Raw genomic sequence first — 21,962 nt, 5'->3', positions numbered from 1 at the left:
ATCCTTACAACGTGAAACTAGAATTGGCATCTAAGGGCCTTAGAACTGAGTTGCATTGTAAATATTAAATACCATATCAACTCAGCAACTGTCGTATCGTCAAAGTTATAGATATATTTCATTATGAATCAAATGTTAAACTATGAATTATCTATGCGATATAGAAATTAACAAGCAGGTCCAGGATTGGAGGCGCGGAAGCAGCCAGGAAAATATACTTTGGAGTGTAATAAAAAAATCAGCTTTATGACTGGTGTGTAAATTGAGCCAGCTAACAGAGCTGAAGGCTGCGGCCTGGAGCCTCTCCACTAGGGGACCTCGGTGAGATTTTAAATTTTGATTTATTTTTTTTAGATTTAGATTAGATAAATGAAATAGTCACCCTTGCTACACTGTTGATGAAATATATTACCAATAACATGCTATGCTATCTTTATGCATGCTCAATAATCCATGTAAGAAAATCAAATGTTATGTTGTATGTCAGTTCCTCTACCAGTAGGGTGTAGCATATTATTAACCTTTTAGTATGTCACTGTGCACCTATCCTCAACGCTTGAATATTTTTTGGCCTTCATTTTAGATTGACAAAATTGAGGTCACAAATGTTTGTAGCCTAGGGCCACTGCTGTTCTTAACCCAGCTTGGATCCTTTAATGAAAAGTTGAAAATGAAAACAAAAGAACAAACCTCTCAAAATGTGCACTGATTTAAAATATGTTACCTGGGCCTAACAAGTGGTGAGGTTTTGAGAGACTGTGTGTGTTACACTGCTAGTTAGTAAGCCGCTGGGCTGTTGTGAGATGTCTCTTAATGCAGAACTCTTGCTGCAGCTGTGATGTGGACTCTCTTTGCCCATTACTACCCGGAGTTAGCAAAGCACTGCTTACCGTTTTTTACATAAATTAGTTGTAGTCTGGTTTCTGGGTGATATACGCTCTGATGTGGATTTAAAATTTCTATATCAAACAAATCTCACTGTAACAATTTATTTGATATATCAAACAAATCCCACTATGTTTGATATAGCAATTATGCATTTTGATATTCATTCAGTTGTATAATTGCATTAACATTAGATTTTGCAGGGAATGCCTTCTGGTAAATATATTGTTAATTGCACATCTTCACTGTGTCTGGTAGAATCTTACATGGGAAAGTAGTATTGTCATACAAAAGTGGGAAAGTAAAACAAAGTAGAAAGGAGGATTGTCCCCAAAAGGTCCACCAATTCACCCTTGGATGAAAATACCTGTCTCGTTTTATGACTTATTAAAAAAGAATAGCTATCTTAAATTCACACTGCATAATAACCTATATAATAACCGAACTCTTTAGTTCACTGATTTAAAGGGCTGTCCACACAAAGAACAATAACTATAACAATAACGATATCGATAACGATAATGATGACTATAACGATGTGAGCATCCACACTGATGAATGATAACATTCTGCAAACAGTGGCGCTAAGAACGTGCTGCACACTCCAGCTGTGTCGACAGCTTAGGAAAATGGATATTGATGGATGGATATCAATGGATACTGATGTCCTGTTACTGCTGTACGTTGCACAGAGAAAATAAAATGACTTAAGGGTTAACGAAATTCTTCAAAGACAAGAGGAGTTAGGAGAATCCAAAACTCTGCTACAAGAGTTGTCATCTTTTGAAGACAAATTTTATTCATACTAAGTCAACATCAATTTGATGGTATCCTGGTGACCTTCAAAGAGGACATCAGTAAGGACCAAACAAATTTCAGAGACCCCCCATCAGCTCAAAAGATCACTTGGCAGTCCATCTCAGAGTAAAATGACTTTTTTATGTGTAATTTGCAGCCTAATATTACGTTATATAAGTGTTTAATAAGTTGTATACCACAATAGCCAAGACAGATTTTGATTGGCTTGTCAGTGTTTCTATCATTCATCAAATCGCTCTGAAAGTGATCCCAACGATATCGTTCACCACTGCCGTTGTCGTTATAGTTGTGGTGAGGACGCCGCCGTCCGCTTGAGTTAGAACAATTTTTAAAACGGTGTGCCTATAGTTATTGTTATAGTTATCGTTCTTGGTGTGGACGGCCCTTAATGGCTCAGAAGGGTGATAGTGACTTTTACTTGGATGAACACACTATGGAAAAAGTCAAGCTAATATTGAGGAATATTGGAGCTAGTCACTATCAGTCTGCTATTACGATCTACCACGCAAATAAACAAACCTGAATCCAAATCAGAGTAACGAAAAGGGATGCCATCTGGAAAAGCTTGCGAGAAAAAAAACCTTATTGAATGAGGCATCTCATTTCACTGACTGTTTTACAGTTTTAACGTGCTGAGGAAGTGTTTCATTTGGAGAAAAAAAACACACTTTTAAAAGGTACTTGTTCAAAGACACCATTAAGAAACATTGTTGAAAACATTACAATCTCTCTGTAAAAATCACTGTGAAAAACTAGTATGTCAATGGAAAAGCGAGGCAGGAAGCATGGAAAAAAAACAACAACAACATGGAAAAGAGAAACTTACTTGTGAAAGTAAACTCTGAGAAGTCCAATGGAATAAAAAATGAGATGGAAATTCATGGTGCAGAAAAACAAACAAAAGGGAAACACAAACAATGAGATGAGAAATATAAACAATGAAAGAGGGAGGCTTTGTCCAGTCATGTAATTTGCCCACTGTGACGAATCTATTGGGGATTAACGGACAGCATATCTATAAGGTAATCTAACATCTATAAGTAGTTTGCTTTGACTTTGATACTTTTAAGATACTCTGTCGATACCTAAAGAAAATAATTGCCTTTCTGCTGCTTGGCCTCCACAGGAAAGTCAAAGAGCAAGAATAAGTGTCTTGCTCAATGACACTCATGCAGAGGGATGCTTGGTATGAGCAAGGATAAAGGACGGATCATCTGCATGGATTCTGATCTCTTATCACTCTGCACATTGCTGTAAAGGTAAATTTTAAACAAACATGTATATAAACAAATACAGATTCCTAATCTTTCATTTGTGTAGGATACAAATTACTGTATCCTATTAAATTTGATAAAAACTTAAAATAAACCTGGGTATGGTAAAAATGAGGTTCAAGGTAGTGATGCATGATTTGAATTTGACTTCCTGATTTTGTTCTGTGAAATCCTTAATTGGGACAAAGCCTCCCTTCTTTTCTCTGGAAATTAGGCAATGAAGGATGCTGAGGAGCGTTTGCTATGGTAGAAGCGGAGCGTGATGGAGGACAGAAGGGAAAGTGACACAGAGGCTGGAATAAATCAAAGCAAAGATGTATTTATAATGCAGAGATTAAACAGTGGTTGAGCACTAACAGAAGCACGGGCCTATCGCATTCTGACCCAGAAGTAAGAATAGCTGGTCTGGGTAAGAAAAGATGGACATATATTGTTATCTTATTCCCAGGTTCCTAATTTCTTTAGCACTGTTATTTCAGATGAATGCTGCACAGTGTGGATGGTGCACACATGTGTTGTGCTGCTTTATCAAACAGCCATATTACCCCGTACCCACGTCATTCAATAAGAACAACTGTGCTATTATACAATCTTTAAAACCAGCAGACTCTATCAGTTTCTCAAGAAGCAAGCTGATACCATGCTGATAGGGTATATTGACTGATATAATGTATTCACCAATATAAAGAATGGTCACAAAAAAAAATCAATCATGTAAAAACTATGATGCAATCAGGATGTTAAATGCTCAATGCAGGAGTAATTATATTTGCAATGAGAAACGTTTTCCACATGTTTGCTATTACACAGTACCCTGGCTTCTTAAAATAACATCTAACAGAGGGATGTCTTCAGTCTCTGCCCAACTACAGCAGGTCTGTAGCGCCTGGGGTAACCTGTATAATCTTTTTAACAATTTGATGTCTAAGATATCTATCTGTGTGCATTTATATTCTGGTCTGTTAGATTGGAACCTAAGATGGACCCAGTTAGGTTCACATGTGAGGGTATATTATGGTTGATTTGTAAAAAAAAGAGACCTTCTTGGGTTGAATATAATAAAAAATAAGTCGATGACAGCACTTAGAGCTGTTTTGGAACAGTTGTGCGTAAGCCTACCTTTAGTTCAATGTTGTCTGGGCGTATAAGAATATTTAACTACCCACAGAAAACATTCACTAGAAAACTTTTTGCCGTGGGATAGGTTAGAGGGCTGGGAGAAAGGGAGAGCAGAGGTCGGCATTGCACTCTCCAAGCTACAGTATCTCACCTATGTCAACATCCATGAGGGGGAATACACATAATACTGTTGGCTAGAGCAAGTTACAAAGATGCACACAGGTAATACTTTGCAAATGTATAAGTTGGCCAGATCGGGCTGTGAACTGAAACTGCACAATACATGATTGTTTCTTCAAGCGGGGCTGAAAGGTTTGGGGCTTTTTATAGGGAGAGAGGAGAGCAGGGGGTTGCTATTGTGTGGGTCCGGCTAGACGGAGCAGGTGGGGAGTGAGGAAAAGCATTAGTCTTAAAGCATTGGAATTAGGTGAATGTGAACCTACAGCAGGGAGGTGAGTGGAGCTGGGAGTACTTACGGACTGGCTCAGTCTTGAAAGTTGTTGGTCGACTACTCTCTCCTTCCCCTTTGCCATTGATGGCGGACATCTTTATCTCGTAAATGGTCTCAGGTTTCAGGCCAACGATGGTGATCATATTCTTGTCTGTTGGAGGCAAGGAGGGAAGGTGTTATGAAAGCCAGTTGAGGCAGACTCAAGGAAAGATGGACTAGGATCTGGGGGGAGGGAGGGGATAGAATAAGGTATTTATCCAAATCTGGCCAATGAATTATGAACTTGGTATTTGATTGTCACTAGAACTACCACAGATAATGTCCAAGAAGTAATTCATACTTCTTGGCTGCATGTTTAGGATAGTTATATCCACCAGGCGGTAGCCTGTAGAGGATATTGCATTTGGTTGTCGTGTGTGTGTGTGTGTGCAGCTTATCTCACAAATGACTGGACCCATCAGCCTAAAATCTTTTGTGCAGAGTTATGACTGTATGATCATGAACCTCTCGTGGTTGCGGTGATTCAAAACCTCTGAAAAATGTTTGTTCTTGCTATCGCTGCTCCCTCTCTTCCTCTACTCTCTAGCTCGCTCGACCAACACTGCTGTCTGTTGCTGTCTGATCTGATCTGAGTCAACTGTAGATGTGATTTGCAAATGCGCACGCATGTGCACGGTTTACTTAGATTGGGCAGCGACATTGTCAAAACATTATGTATTCAGGTATTGGAGTCTTGAAAGTAAATGAGAAGTTGATCGTATTTCGCAAGTCAGCAAATCATTCACAGCTGATCTCAGCACAGGAGAACTAGAGGGACATTGGATGAACCAAAAACAATAACCTCTTTTTATTCTCATAATATAACAAAGCTGGGTAAACCTTTTACACTCATGCATGTGTGACTCACATCTACAGCTGTCTCAGATCAGGCAGCGACCTGATCAAAAGAAATTAAAGGAATTTTGATAATCCAAAAAATATGAACGTTATAAAGGGAAAACATCCTCTAGGTTGCAGTCAAAATAGGAAGCGAAGCATGTTCTTGTCGCTGCCTGATCTGAGTCAACCGTAGATGTGAGTTGTGCATGTGTGAGCGTAAATGGTTTACCCTGCTTTATTATATTGTGAAAATAAAGATCAGGTTAGTTTTAGACCAAAATGGTCGCATAGCAAACCTTTTCTTTTTGGAAAGTGCAAGTTCATATTAGACGTGGTCGCATTCGTGCGAGGGTCCACCTAGGAGACTACACATCCACAGACTGACAGGCAAGATGGTATGAGACAGATTTTTTTTTTAGCTTGAGCGCCGCATATAAAAACTTTTTTTCCATATTTCCTATTCAATCGACTTGGGTGCTGTGCAAAAGTCATAACGGCAGGAAAAACACTGGTTTTTCTGTCCGTGTGTGTGTGTGTGTGTGTGTGTGTGTGTGTGTGTGTGTGTGTGTGTGTATCTGTCCACTGCTAAACTCACATACTACTGGGCCTGTGAGTCTAATCATTTTTGTGCACAGTTATGACTGTATGATCAAGGGCCTCTCGTGGTAACGGTGATTCAAAACCTTTGAAAAACCTGTTTTAACCTGTTTTCAAGTCCGAGCACCGGAGAAGCAGAGATACGCCTGGTGGAGATCTGCACTCTACTGAGCCCACTCGTCTAGTTTGACTCTGTGTTGGTAATTCATAGATTTCAAACACTGAGGCTATTACAATGCATGAACATTTCAATGAACATGTTAGTGTATAGGCATGTTCAAACCAACTGAGCTATGGAGACAACAGCGTCTGTCCATGTCTATGTTTTGCAAGGGTTGTATGTGCTGCAGAATGTGCTACAGGCTATATCACATGACATCAATTTCCATTTGGATTCAGTAACATTTATTTTGTGTGTGTGCATGTGCGTGTGTGTGCCTGCACATGTTTTGTTGCATTTGTATGCTTGCTTGACTGGCGGCTCCTGGGCCTTTAGCTGACAGAGGAGCATGTCAACAGCTTGCTGATACGTCCCATATGAGAGAAAGACTGACAATCACGCTGACATAAAAACGCTCACAAACCGGACTATTATCTAAGGGCCTGTCAATCCTTTAAAAGTCTGTCATTTAGGCTATAATGTTTACCACCTTTCCCTTTGAAACTTGATAATAAAGGTTTTGTTTAATTAATTATGTTGGATGGACTGCTGTGTCCAAAATTGATTTGAACACTTTTATAAAATGCTACAGAGCCATCTGCAATGAAGAGTAAATTTGTGGCAGTAAATCTATATAAATATTGGATTTGATTTGTTTGGCCTATTTGATATATCCATCCATTAGCTGAACTGCTTATCCTGCTCATAAGAAAAAATAATTTATCTTAAATCTTTAATCAACAAATTCAGCATATTGCAATCCACATACTGTGATGCTGATTGCTGCAACAACCATAATTAACACCGAAGCACGTGAACTCCTTAATCCACATATCTAGTCTCATAAAACCTCGAATTGTATGAAACATCTAATTATGTGACTACATTAAACGATAAAGATTAAAAATAGCTTCTTTTGGGGTATTTCACATGATTCTGTGCGCTTCATTCTTTTCTTTTAATTACTTTTTTTTTCTGGATTCTCATGATTAACGGACCAAAGGATGGCAATCTTGTCTCATGACAGGCTGCTGGTGTGCAAGAATGTTAGAAGTGGGGCAGAACAGGACTTGGACTCACCATCCTCAACGTCATACTCCCTGCCAGTCCAGTCTTGGCCGGGAAGACGCCAGTCTGCCCTGTATTTGAGAATCGGTACTCCTCCGGTGGAGTCTGGCTCATCAAACTTCACCACGGCTGTGCTCGAGAAGGGCTCCACATGTTCGATGGCAGGCGAAGACGGCACATCTGCGCCATGGCAAAAAACATGTGGGATAGGTACATCAGTGAAATAATATGGTCAATTTTGATTTAACCACAAAGGGATATCAGTCAAGATTACTGTAGAGTTAACAAGGTATTGAAATTAGATTATTGACAAAGCCATCTAAATGTAATACACATCTGAAGATAACCTTTTAAAGCTGATAGGACAGGCAGGGCCTTGTCAGGCTAGCGCCTTAATATAATTCTCATATAATGAACTCATGAGAGCTTATCTCACTAGGGAGCCTAGCACTTCATGCCAAAACTGCCTAAACCCCGAAAATTACAACAATTGCATTTGTTATACTTGTATGACCTCACATTAAATTTCCAATTTCTCTGTGAAATTAGTGGTGAAGACAAATTTGAATGCAACTAGAAAAAAAAAGCCTCACGAACAGTAAGTCCAATGGAGGGAGTATCTTTGTGCTTTCATTTTGTCAGATTTTAGCTTGAATCTCCAGAAAATTCAGAATAATCTCTAGTTCACTAATAATGATAATGTGAAATTAATGCAGAAAGCACTTCAAGGCACCGCAAAAAAGAGTTGCATCTTTTGATGCCGTTATAATTAATTTAATAATACTATGTTATATGTAGACATGGTCCAAAGCAGCAAACAGTTAGCATTTAAATACATTTTTTAGTTAACCAGCAGTCTTCTGTAATTTTATTCTGCCAGGTGGCCTAAAGGTTAGAGAAATGGGCTTGTGGCCAGATGGTCATCGGTTCAATCCCCAGACTGGCAGGACAATGTGGGGTGGGGTGGAGTGGGGTGGGTAAATGAACGGCGCTCTCCCCTCTCCCAAGAACCACGGCTGACGTGCCTTTGAGCAAGGCACCTAACCCTCCAACCAACTGCTCCAGTGGAGCTGCTCAGTGGCCACCAGTGAAGACTGTGGTTGTACTGAGCAGCTCCCAGGTGTGAATGTGTGGAACTGTGTGACTCTGTAGCAGAGCATTACTGAAAAAGGACACATGTTGCTCAGTGTATTACCCTGGGTAAATAAAGGTTTGAAAAAAAAAAGTAACTACATTCACCTGTTCAGCTCATTATAAAAACACAGTCGAGACCTTCAGCCAGAGATGGATGAAATGGACAGACTGTTGGCAATTCATATTCTTTCAAAAGAAATAAAGACATACATTTAAAAAGGCAATATTTAAACTTCATGTCTGCAAACCTGCTTGGATGAGAAGGAACTCCTTAGACTCTGTGCCAATCGCATTAGTTGCAGTGCAGTTGTAGCTCCCAAAATCACCCTGAGAGTCTGGAGATATCTGAGACAGAAATAGGCAAACCTCTGAGTTGAACCTCCTCTTTTCTACTAAGTCCAGGTAACATTTTATTTAGATTTAGGAATTCACTGGATATGTGAATTGGCTTGACAGATTTCTTACTAGCTATAGTTAACAATAATTAGTTAACTAAGCTAGTCCTAAACACCGGCAGCCATTGGTGGTACTATGAGTGGACTGATGGGAGCCTGTTGGATGTATTGCAGCATTATCCTGCAAATCTTGGGTAAGACTTCCAGAATATTATATGAGCCAAGGATTTCATATTTGCAGTAAATAAAGTCCACTTTTTATTTTTGGTCATGACAATATGTTTGGGATTCAGCTAAACCAGCTGTTCTGGATGTAAATATATAGAAACAGATATACATGTCAATATAGATATGGATATATGTATTATCTATATGGTCTCTGATAAACATGATAAATATGTGCCTTAAAAAAGAAAAGATAATTTTTCTTTGTTTTTGTTGTAAGAAGCTGGGCTGTCAGTTTCTAAACCTCGAATTTAACACATCTGTAGCCAAGTCAATTTTAGTTGTATAGCCCAATATCACAAATTATAAATTTGCCTTAGTGGGTTTTACAGCAACACAAAATCCTGCCCTTAGACCCTCACATTAAATAATGAACAACTCCCTAAAAGAACCCTTTAACAGGGAGGAAAATAGGAAGAAACCTCAGAGAGAGCAACAGAGGAGGGATCTCTCTCCCAAGACAGACAGACAGATGTTGTTGGATGTTGTTGAGAGGTAGTTGAGAAGAGGAATGAAGCTGTTAATTATTCTGAAGCAATTTGACAGAGATTTGCTAGAAGTTTGTTATTTTGCTTATCATTTGATTTTTCCTACTTATGATTTTTTGATTTGATTTTTCCTACTAGCTTGGTCTAGTCAGAAAGGGACAAACTGAGGAAGCCTCTTGGATGAGAGGCGAAACGTCTTCACGGATATATACCAAGTCCAGTTGCACTTGATTCAACTCCTTTGGATTACTTATGAAGTATTTGGCAGACATATTTTTTTCAGTTGAAATATAGTTTTGGAAATTCATTTTGCTGTCCAATTCGATCAAATCATATCCTCTGGCAGGCACAGTTCAGTATAGATGTCCTGTCAACCAAACCTCCAGGTAGCTGACAGCTGGAGTGTTGTAGATCTTGGCGTTAGTGGTGTTGGAGTTGGGCAGTGGCTGGCCTTCTCTAAACCACACTACAGAAGCCCCTGGATGGGCCAGCACCTCACAGCTGATGTTAGCTGGGTTCCCTTCCCAGGTGTACACGGCCACCGCTCCCTGGACCTTAGGAGCATCTGAAAGAACAGATAAGGTAAATCCAGAAGGTCAGCTCTTACATAAGTGACATAAATATGGAGGAACTGACAGATCTAGACCAACCAGCAAGAGCATCAAAAGACGCTGGAAAAGTCTTACAGGTCCGCAAACAAGTGCAGTTTTATTTGACTGAGTGTACTTGCGTCACTGTAGGAGTTGGGTCTCTGCAATGTACGTGAAGTCAGTCTATTTCATTTCTGAAGATAACCCACTTTAAACCGTCAAGTTGCCCCTTGCCTTTTGATGTAATTGCACTGGGTATGTGCAGAGCAAATGGCAAGTGCAATAACTTCCCCTTTAACATGATCTTATCCAGCACAGCAATCAAAAATGGGAAATGAATGTCTCATTGGGCTAAGCACTAGTATTACACAAGGAGGCTAATTACACAATTATTGGTGCTCAGTGACAGGATAATGACAAGGGAATGTACTGTGTATGATGAAATTATTTTATCGCTACAGTCATCCACACTTTCACTTTAGTCGCAAGTTATACTCTGATTATGAATACCTGAATAGACAGTAATTTCTTGTAATATTTTTCTGGCTATCTATTTTTTAACTGATAGATAAACTGATGCCACATCTTTATTAACTTGCAAATGAACCATCAGCTTACTCATGATCACTTAGAATAATCTGTAAAAAAAAAAAAAAAAAACGAACAACAAAAAAAAAGGAATCACTGGTAATAAGAACATGAGCTTATTTTCACCATAGTCCCACTAGCAATTACACAGGGATTTGTCAACCACAACTGTTACTTAGCTGTCAGGATGTGCGAGGGATGTGATTTTTCAGGGGATTTTTTTGCAGTTTTCATTTAAGATACTACTCCTATCTCTGAATTTTTGTTGTTTTTCTTGTACAAACCCAGTCATCTCTGAATAATGTATTTGAATAAAAAATATGAAGGACCTTGGGTCCAAGGGCATTGTGGAGTCCATGGCACTCAAAGGGCCTTGACTCTGACCGTCGACACTTGAAATCTCTGCAGTCCCTTGCTGGAAGGACTGAGGGGGGCATGGCTGAGTCAACTCCATCACTCAGACCAAACTCACTTTTTTGATCAACTCCACTTTTAGTTTTACTGACTAGCCGGGGTCTGTGAGTTTACTTTTTTGGAATGGTGTAGCCTCCTGACCCGGGCTACTTGGATTTCATAAGTGAAGTGCTGTTGTCATCAGAAGCATATCTTGAACAATCACAATTTTCATTAAACATGCATGCTATATAAGACCCCTGACTGATGGAAGAAGTCACACCAAACAGCATGGATATTTATGCTTCCCTATCGGCCCCTCAACAGCAGTCCTCAACACACACTCCAGGGCTAATGGGATCATAGTAGTGTGCATGAGATAGGAGTGCCCACTGCTTAGATACGGTCTCAACTGCATGAGCAGGAGAGTGACGATAGGGAGGAGTGACAGGGTGAGCAGGCCTTGAGACAAAACATCTTTTCTTATCAATAATTGGCTGGTAACACTGAATAAGCTGCCTTATTACGAACTGATTACCTCAGCTAACTGCAACTCCAACAGCTCTATCTGAGGCACATTTTGATGCTATCTGGTTTCACAGTAAATTGTTGGTGTATTTGGGGCCACGGGATATAATCCATTTAGGTACCTATTGCCTTATTTTCATCTCCTCTTACTGAGGTAATGATGGATGAGATAATACAGAATAAGACTGTCATATTTGACTAATTGCCTCCTACTTGAATATGCACCAGAATAAGAGTGAAAACAAAAAGGGTTCCAAAGACAAACTGTCTCAATAGTGAGTTGACTGAAGAGAGGTGAATACAAAAAGCTCAATCTCTAAAACTCACCAGAGCATAAACAAACAAGCAAACTCAATTTCATAGACAAGATTGGAGATATTTCTTATGTGTGATCAGGCAAAACAAAAGCTATCATTGTAGCATACACCTAACTTCAATATACTCTGCATGCGCCTCGTTTTCTTTAGGTTTTAAATTCTCCTTTTATAGTCTATAAGTAGGAAGGTAAACACTTCAGTTGTTTCAATATTTTGTGGGGCTGAAATGCGCTGGAATCAATATGTATTTCCCTGACAAATCCATATTTTGTGATCCTGTTGAATACAAATAAATACTTTTGGGGGCTGCAGAAACATCAATACAGAGTCCTCTGAGAGTTCATTAGAAAATGCAATACACTGCATAAAAAAAGTAATTTTTCACACAAAACTACTTTAGATATTAAGTTAGATTTATACAATTGAATTCAGATGGCACAAATTGAACACAATGTATGATACAGACACCGGCAAATACATGAAAGCAGGCGAATAAAAGAACTGGAGGATGAATTTAAGAGACTTACAGCGGACTTCCAGGTACATGTGTTGGCTGTCCTGACCAATAGAGTTGTGGGCAGTGCAGAGATACTGGCCAGCGTCAGTGAACTGGACATACTTTAAAGTGAGCGAGGACACACGTGCATGGCTTCGCACCACGATGTTTCCATCAAGGCTCTGTAAGGAAAAGAAGAAAGAAAACCATTCATTTATACATCCTTCATTTAAAGCTTCAAGTTTCCACTTTTTCTTCCCTCCCCCCTTTTTCTCCCCAATTGTGTCCAGCCAATCATCCCACTCTTACAAACCGTCCCGGTCGCTGCTCCACCCCCTCTGCCGATCCGGGGAGGGCTGCAGACTACCACATATCCTTCCTCTGATACATGCGGAGTCGCCAGCCGCTTCTTTTCACCTGACAGAGAGGAGTTTCGTCAGGGGGATGTAGCGCATGGGAGGGTATTTCCCCCAGTTCCCCCTCCTCCCTGAACAGGCGCCTCAACCAACCAGAGGAGGCGCTAGTGCAGCGACCAGGACACATACCCACATCTGGCTTCCCACCCACAGACACGGCCAATTGTGTCTGCAGGGACGCCTGACCAAGCTTGAGGTAACACAGGGATTCAAACCAGTGATCCCCGTTTTGGTAGGCAATGGAATAGACTGTCACGTTATTCCACTTTTTCAATAATTAAGATGCTTCATTCAAGATTTATTGTGTGTGTGTGTATATGCATAATTAATTAATTTATTATTTATCTTTATATATTTCTACACACATTCATGTGTGTGAGGACCTTTTTAATATGACGACAATGCTTTCTTCTTTCTTCCAAGAAATCTATTTACTGGAAACAGGATATTTCAAATGTGATTTGCTCGTGTTAATTATTTTTCTAGTCTCATATCTTGTCACAAATGTTGCCAGACAATAAAGAAATGTTTCCCCCAAACAGGATTTGAGATATATTTGTCTTCTTTTTCTCTTACGCCTTGAAGGGACGTTGTGGACCGGAGGACTAAAGGCATCAATAATGTAACACATAAATGTAGGAAGTTCTATAAAAAAAAAAAAAAAAGAAAAGAAAAGAAAAGAAAAAAGAAAGAAGAAAAAGCCTTGCCGGTGGAAATAAAGTAACAGCTTCCCATCCCATTTCCTCTGGGCGCCACACAGTTTCACACAACTAATGGAGAGATTTGTATACACTTGCTGTCACCACATACTTGCTATTTACTTTCCAGCCATGTAGATTTTCCTGCATCTCCATAGCATAAAATACCTAATGATATCTGTTGTACTGTATGTACATCATGGCTGCAATTTCCCCCCCCCCCCAGCTATACAAGGAGGGGGATGCATCTCTGCTCTTTACTAAGGATCTGAGGGCGGCTCCTGGAACATTTTGAAAGGGCAACATTAATCCTCTCTGACTGCAGTGACACAGCAATGAGCTGTATTGAGCACACTGCCAGAATATAAACAGGATACGGTTAATGGGAAAAAAATACCACTATGACAGAAAAGCAGCAAAAGTGCATAAGCAGGCATTTGAATAGAACAAATTCATCATTTGAAACAATTGGTTTTAATTACACCAGTCTCATTTGTTAACATATGAATTACACTGGCATGCTATGCTATGCTTAAAATCATAGTTATTTTGCCAAGTGCTTCTCACTGGTCAAACAATCATTCTCTTTTTTTTCTCTTCCCCCCCCCCCCCCTTTTTCTCCCCAATTGTACTTGGCCAATTACCCCACTCTTCCGAGCCGTCCCAGTCGCTGCTCCACCCCCTCTGCCGATCCGGGGAGGGCTGCAGACTACCACATGCCTCCTCCAATACATGTGGAGTCGCCAGCCGCTTCTTTTCACCTGACAGTGAGGAGTTTCACCAGGGGGATGTAGTGCGTGGGAGAATCACACTATTCACCCCAGTTCCCCCTGCCCCTTGAACAGGTGCCCTGACCGACCAGAGGAGGCGCTAGTGCAGTGACCAGGATACATATCCACATCCGGCTTCCCACCCGCAGACACGGCCAATTGTGTCTGTAGGGATGCCCGACCATGCCGGAGGTAACACGGGTATTCGAACCGCCGAGCCCCGTGTTGGTAGGAGACGGAATAGACCGCTACGCTACCCGGATGCCCCCCAAACATCATTCTCTAATAGCCAAGCTTTGTGGATGTTGCACATACCAAAGGAATTATTTGTCATTTCAGAGCTAATAAAAGGCAGAAGAAGAACTGACATCCCATGACTAAGGTTTAAATTTCTATCGGCATTAATCACAACTATAAACGTATCTCATAATATTCTATCCACTTCTGTATAAACCGCACTTTTGTTGTGGCAGGTGATTTTCTCAGCATCATTTTGGCTTTTTATCACACCTTGCTACACAACCTGTCAACAGAAGTGTGCTGGCAGTCATATAATCAATACTCATAATGTTACATGGGGAAAAATGCCAACCACGATATGCAGAGACTGCTTATATTGTAAGAGCAGTTTGAATCGAATGAGTTGCTCCTTGAGGGTTCTCATTATTTTTTTGTCCACTTGAACTCTTCATCAACTCTAAAGGAAAAAAACAACCAATGCACTTCCCTGTAACACATCCCACAAAGGAAAAAAGTCCAAGCCCGCTAACACGCGCACATGGACCTATACTTAGCAGTGGATGTGACGTGTAGTCATCAGTGCCTACCACCGTGGTAGCAGCTGAACTAATAATGTGAAGCCAGAAGCAGTGGTGATTATTCTCTTTAGATTAGGTTAGATTTGAAATGTGCACAACTTTTGGACTTTAAGGGTACGTATTTGAAAACCAGTACATTAGTTGTTTTTTTTCCCTTTCCAATGGGAACAGATGAGAAGTCCTGGACAACCTCTTATAAAAATAAAGAATGCTTAGAAATACACAATTCTATACTGGAAAGTCTTAAACAAAAAAAAGTGTTTGAAGACACAAATCCTGTAATGATTGCAGATATTATTTTACTTATAAAACCAAAATACATATTAAACTACAATCTAGATGAGAGGGAAAAAAACATCACAGCTACTGATTTCAATGGTCAAAAGCAAGTGGACAGTGGATGAATGTATGTAATGTATACAGTGTCCTTTTCTTTACAGGTTATTCTCTACTGGCAGGTTGACAGACTAAACTACAGCAGAACTAGATTCTCTACAAAGCATTTATCAACTTCAACTAGTGGACTAAAAAACGGTAAACTAGGAAAACCTATATGGCAAACAATGTTAAAACAAACGTAATTCCTATATTAGTAAACATGATGACTTATCCCTACATTCACTGCAGATTTGTATTACTGCTACTGATGAAAACACAGACCCAATCTAACTAAAATGGAAGGAGTCTTGTCCTTCGATTTTCTCGGCAGCCGTTCATCTGACCGACTTCACACTTGGCGGGCATATTTTTGAAGACCCGAGCAAGTGCAGTGTCGAGTGTGAAGTATTTTGGATGAGCGGTTCTCGAGAGAGCTGCCAGTGCCCAAGCATCGGCTCATTCTGATCAGGTACGTTTTGAACCAGTGTCCAAGAAAATTAGAAAAATCTCACTGACCTCAGCTTTTTTTGAATAAGTGAGTTTCGTATTCTGTGATATCTAAAAAGCAGATTTGTAGCTAAATTATGAGCGGATGAACAAAAAACAAACTACACATGATGATATATGATATACAGCATGATATGAGCAATGCTGTGGCTGTGATCCAAGGAACCATAACTCAGCTCGAGTTCCTGACCCCAGGTTCAAGCATTGCATCAATAATGTGACGTGTCACTGGGAGTGTGCAAACATGAGACTATTATGCAGACCTCCATACTGTGATTCAAGATATAATCTTACAAAAATATTAAAAATTGATTGAATCGATTTTACTTTGTTGTAATGTCAAGTCACACACACACAAAAATAGAGACTGACTGAGGTTACACTTTTGCTTTTGGGCAAAATGCTTAGAAGCACGTGGTCCACATGCCTTTATTTCCATGTTTTTGCAAGTTTACTCCTCTTTTATCACAGCAGGGAAGTTTGCAAAAATGCTGAGGGCGATCTAAGATTTTATCCCCACTGCCAGTGATGGGTGCCCTCATATTTAGAGAAGCTTTTTATCATGCATGTTTAAAGGGAACATCTTAACATCTTTGTGCTATAATTGTGTTTTATTTTAACAATGTAGTTCAATATTTTTTACTGCCCATGACTACTTTCTTCCTACAGAGGTGAGTGATGTTAGCATTTTATATATGACTGTGCATCTTAAGGTCTAGAGAATGTGATCTGTATGTTTTGGGTGGGTTAGTGTAACGTCTGCTACATTGGTTGGTTGGAAGCAGAGCAGACAGCGTTGGACCTGCAGCCACGTAGAGCTCCTAGCTTGCCCACAGCCTCATATAGGATTCTCAGTGACCTCTGTAGAGACCACAGCTATCAAGGCAAGTCTGAGAAATAAGTTTTGACCATAGTATATGTAAACAGCAGAACTCTAGCTGAATGCAAAATGGGATGTCAACTTTCAGGCACAATGGGTTTGCATCTTGAGAACGAATTCATTTGGGGAAATGAATAGAGCCTGGCTTAAATGGGGTATTGAACGACAACACCTCTGCTCTGCAATAATTTGTTATAAGATTAGGCTACTTCAACTAGTACCAGGCTATATTATGTAGTAGCTATACCTCATAGGTGTCTGGTCGAGTCCAAGAGGCCTAGAAAGGACAAACACACAGGAAACAAAAACAAAGAGCAACAAAATGGAGCAAAATAAGCCATGGCAATTGATGTCTTGATGCATGCTCAATAATCCAGGTGTACAAATCCCAGAAAGTTGAATCAGTTCATCTGGACACAAAGTTTAGTGGGAGAAACATTTCATCACTCATCTAAGTAACTTCGCCAGTCTCAGCTGACTGCAGGTATCCCCACCCATATATACAATACAGTTGCATAATGACCGAAACCGGCAATCTATGTGCAGGTTTCGTTACCATATCCATGGTAATGGATTCACAAGGGGGAAGGCCAACACCTCTTATACTGGTATACCCATGTTTTAATGCTGGATGAAGTGGCAGAAATCTAGATTAATTAGTACTAGACTTGAAACAATTGATTTTCTGAATAGAAGATTGACACTAAGTTTTGAATAAATAAATAAATAAATAAATAAATAAAAATCCATTAAAGAGGCTCCATTTGAACATTGAATAGTAATTAATGATTGAAAGCGACAGTGAAGCGGTACATATAGATTACTTCTGCCTGACCTTACTCAATGTCATTATACAATCAAATTTAAAAAGACAAAAAATGTTATAGAGTAAATGTAATTTATGTGAGTCATGTGAAGTCAAAATAGAGATTCAACGGGTAGATTTTGTACATTTTCACAGAGAAGTAGGACAGAAGGCAAATTAGGAGAAGGAAGCAGGAAATTTCCACCTGGTGGTTAAAAAAACAAACAAAACAAAACTAAACTTAAAAAAAAAACAAAAACAAACAAAACACCAAACAAAAATCCTTTGAGATTAAAACACATTTTTACATTCAGGGACATCAGAAGGAAGAGAATAACATGCCTCCAAAAGCAATACTTTGTAACTTATGAGAATGAACTTTTTATGAGGTATTAATTGATAGCTGAGAGAAATTGGAAGCATAAGCAAAGTAAAAAGGGGAAAAAAAAGGAATGAAAGGAGAGGGGAGCAAAGCTAATTACAACAGGCTTTGGTTATTACTGGTATCTTGGGACTTGTTTTTGCTAGACAGTTTCATTAATTTACCCATTAAGGTGCAGCACATTGGTCTGCATCAGCCATTTTGTTATAGCGGAGGGCTGAACGCTGATGTCAAACTGGTATCCCTCCAGTCCTAACCAAAATAACATTCATTGGGGTGTCCGGGTAGTGCAGCGGTCTATTCTGTTGCCTACCAACATCGGGATCGCTGGTTCGAATCCCCAGCGTTGCCTCCAGCTTAGTCGGGAGACCCTACAGACACAATTGGCCGTGTCTGTGAGTGGGAAGCCGGCTGTGGGTATGTGTCCTGGTCGCTGCACTAGTGCCTCCTTCTGGTTGGTCGGGGCGCCTGTTCGGTGGGGAGGGGGAACTGGTGGGAATAGTGTGATCCTCCCACGTACTACGCCCCCCGGGCAAAACTCCTCACGTGAAAAGAAGCGGCTGGCGACTCCACATGTATCGGAGGAGGCAAGTGGTAGTCTGCAGCCCTCCCCGGATCAGCAGAGGGGGTGGAGCAGCAACCAGGATGGCTCGGAAGAGTGGCGTAATTGGCTGGACACGATTGGGAGGGAAAAGGGGGGGAAACACCCCCCAAAATAAAACATTTATTTGTGTTCGGGCATGAGTGTGACATCCATCGTCGGTATCATGATTGTCATTCTGTCATTGCACCAAAACTTGAATCAAGTGTGTTGCTTGTATTCTGGCTGATAATGCAACTGTGTCTGTTCAACTAAAATTATCTGAATGAGGGGCTGAGTAAGAACCGATGAGAATTGCTGCCTTTTTTTTCCCTGAAAGCAGCAGCTGGTGACAATCATAAGGCAGAAAAGGAAGCAGATGACAGAGCGTGAAAAGAGGAACACACTAGTCATGCGCTGTTCTGATGTATTTAAGGTGGATTATTTTTTACGACAGGAAGATGAGATTCAGTAAATCAGAAAACCCTGCCATGAGCACACTGTGGAGTCTGTGATTGCCTCTGCTGGTTGTCAGCGATAAATAGTATTGTTAATTAGAAAGAGGCGTCTCTTCTGATGAGGGAATTCACATCTGACACTGCTCCAATTGGTGTGTGGCTTGAATGGGGGGAAAAATTGCCACAAAAATTGCTTATAGTCTAATCATATTAACTTATGTGCTAGTCATTCAACTATAATTTCCATTTATTGTAGCACGGTGCGGTTACACAATTACTATGATAAAGTTGTGAACCTCGTTTTAACCTCACAACATCTGAGGCTCGCTGACTACTTGTGTGATCGGGGGACAGCTCAAATTTTAAATATGGTGGTCTGACACAGGACTTTGAACTTGTGAGGAAGGAAGGCTGCGGTTCAAATGTCCTGATCAGATGGGAAGCCCTGGACTCGGATACTGACCGACAGACCCTCTCCTCAGCAGCAGCGGACCACATCAGGTGATTAACAGGATGACTGTGGTAGCTCTGGGTGAGCGTTTGTAGACGTGGATGATTTGTAGCCATCGTGGTTTTGACACTGAGGCAGTGTTGGAGCCTCTGGTCACCACGCCTGCTTAAAGACCATTTCTGTGGCCCTAAACTTCCACCGATCATTTAGATGCTGCTCATCTCACTGAAAATCCACCGGAATGGTTGTCATTTAGATTCACATTCCTGCCTGCCCAAGCTCTTCTCTGAAATCGGTCTTACAAAAGATAAGATGGGATATGCCTAGGAAATGGTCTCACAGTACTTAAGTGGAGTCACTGTACAGACAGACAGACAGATAGATAGATGGATAGATAGATAGATAGATAGATAGATAGATAGATAGATAGATAGATAGATAGATAGATAGATAGATAGATAGATAGATATAGCAAAATATGTCATTAACTTCTGATCAGCAGGGACTTTGTTGTATGGTGGAAGTGTATACATATGGTATAAATGTGTATAGAATAGTTGTGCCATCAGGTAACATAAATAAATATAAAAATGTTGAAAATATTTCTATAAAATAGAAAGACCCTCTTAATTTAGAAGAGAGGGAGGGAAATATACCCCAAACTAAGAACAAATCATAGCAGCATACAGTCATCCATCCATTAGCCAAACTGCTTATCCTGCACTCTGGGTTGCGGGGATGTTGGAGCCTATCCCAGCAGTCATTAGGTGGCAGGCGGGGAGACACCCTGGACAGGCCGCCAGTCCATCACAGGCCCCCCCCCCCCACACACACACACACACACCTTGGGACAATTTAGTACGGCCGATTCACCTGACCTACATGTCTTTGGACTGTGGGAGAAAACCGGAGCACCTGGAGGAAACCCACGCAGACACGGGGAGAACATGCAAACTCCACACAGAGGATGACCCGGGACGACCCCCAAGGTTGGACAAACCCGGGGCTCGAAACCAGGACCTTCTTGCTGTGAGGAGACCACGCTATACTATAGAGTCCATATGTAGAGGAAATCAGATCAAGCAACTCAATCGACAAGTTTTGGGATTTTTAAACTACCCAACATCCTGATCTTAATTAAGAATTAGATTTGACTCATTTTATTTAATAGCATTTTTTAAATAGCATCCATTATTGTGATAATGATTATTATCATTATAACTTGTCCTCTCTTCCCTCCTGAATTTTTTTCATTAATATACATTCATACACTAATATACCCTCATATGTTCCTTTTACTCATGCCGATATATGCGCTGATTACAGATCTGCTTTGCTATTCTTTGTCTTGTGATGTGGCCCCTTTCCACCACTTCCTGTTCCCTCTCGGGGAGCTGGCTGTTGTATCCTTGCACGTCTGCTTGACTGCTAAGTTTAGTTTAACTCCCCGAAGAAGGAAGCAAGCCAAAAGGCATCGTTTGTGTTTAACGCGGTTCTTTTTGTTGCCCACCAATGCAATAAAGGCATTTTTATTTCCTTCACCCAAAATTGAGTACCTTGGTTCTTCTTTATTGTTTTGTGCAGAGTTGGTATCTACTTGAATGAATCCCATTTCTCAGTGAAACTTAATTCACAGTAAATAAATGCATATTTTATATGCTGATCTTGTATGAATGTGTTTCCTTTTCTTCATTTAATGCATATTGTTATCAGAGATAAGCAACCTGACACATTTTACGGGGAAGACATGGAGTCCATGCAAAGAGTGAGTGCAAAACTGGGCTGCTTTTGGTCCGTCATTGGGCTTTATATGCAGATTCTGCTCTGCCTTTCCATCCTGTGTGGCACTGTGATTGATTTCCATTGTTGCTCTTTTTAGTAGCATGGTAATGTGCATGCAATATTCATGTCCACTGTTCCTCTCCCTTGAAACTGAAACTGGTGATGAGCATCACCAACAGGCCGTCATCACGGCAGGTAGCCTTGGATTACTGAAGGAAACTGGAGGGAACCTCATTGTGCCCGGGAAGGCTGACAAGAGCACAGACGACTCTAACAATGGAAGTTGATGATACCACATTTACATAATCTGAGGCGGTTACGTCTCTAGCGAAGCCAAAGTTAGCGCTCTGGTGACCCTTAAGTACAGCGAGAGCTCCTCTCCCTATATTACATCCTTTCATCCAGATTTTCATCAGAGAGGTGTGTTGTGAGATCAAACTGCCATTTGTCTTGCAGATCATAGACACATTTAAAGTTAGAAACAGTAGTGGTTATTTTACTAAATACAAACTGTATATATTGATTCAAAACATGAAAAAATATATGACAGACTACATTTATTTGTGCCTCCTTCCTTCAGTGACAGTTTTCCTATCTTTCAAACATTGAAATGAATAAGTTGTGTGTCTGA

General features: G+C 40.4%; 1 protein-coding gene across 1 annotated transcript in view; it reads right to left on the bottom strand.

Moving 5' to 3' along the window:
• Positions 1 to 21,962, bottom strand: part of ncam1a (neural cell adhesion molecule 1a) — a 254,850-nt gene that overhangs the window by 37,063 nt on the left and 195,825 nt on the right. Inside the window, exons 9-16 of the mRNA XM_056285536.1 lie at positions 17,121 to 17,150; positions 12,438 to 12,588; positions 9,875 to 10,059; positions 8,635 to 8,731; positions 7,265 to 7,432; positions 6,542 to 6,547; positions 4,574 to 4,699; positions 4,019 to 4,021 (exon numbers count right to left, since the gene is read on the bottom strand). Coding sequence (XP_056141511.1) covers positions 4,019 to 4,021; positions 4,574 to 4,699; positions 6,542 to 6,547; positions 7,265 to 7,432; positions 8,635 to 8,731; positions 9,875 to 10,059; positions 12,438 to 12,588; positions 17,121 to 17,150 — 766 coding nt within the window. The remainder of the gene's footprint in view (positions 1 to 4,018; positions 4,022 to 4,573; positions 4,700 to 6,541; positions 6,548 to 7,264; positions 7,433 to 8,634; positions 8,732 to 9,874; positions 10,060 to 12,437; positions 12,589 to 17,120; positions 17,151 to 21,962) is intronic.

The sequence above is a fragment of the Lampris incognitus genome, chromosome 8, assembly GCF_029633865.1.
Source record: "Lampris incognitus isolate fLamInc1 chromosome 8, fLamInc1.hap2, whole genome shotgun sequence".
NCBI lineage: Eukaryota > Metazoa > Chordata > Actinopteri > Lampriformes > Lampridae > Lampris > Lampris incognitus.
The sequence above is the reverse complement of the archived record's forward strand: the minus strand, read 5'-3'. Positions and strand labels throughout refer to the sequence as shown.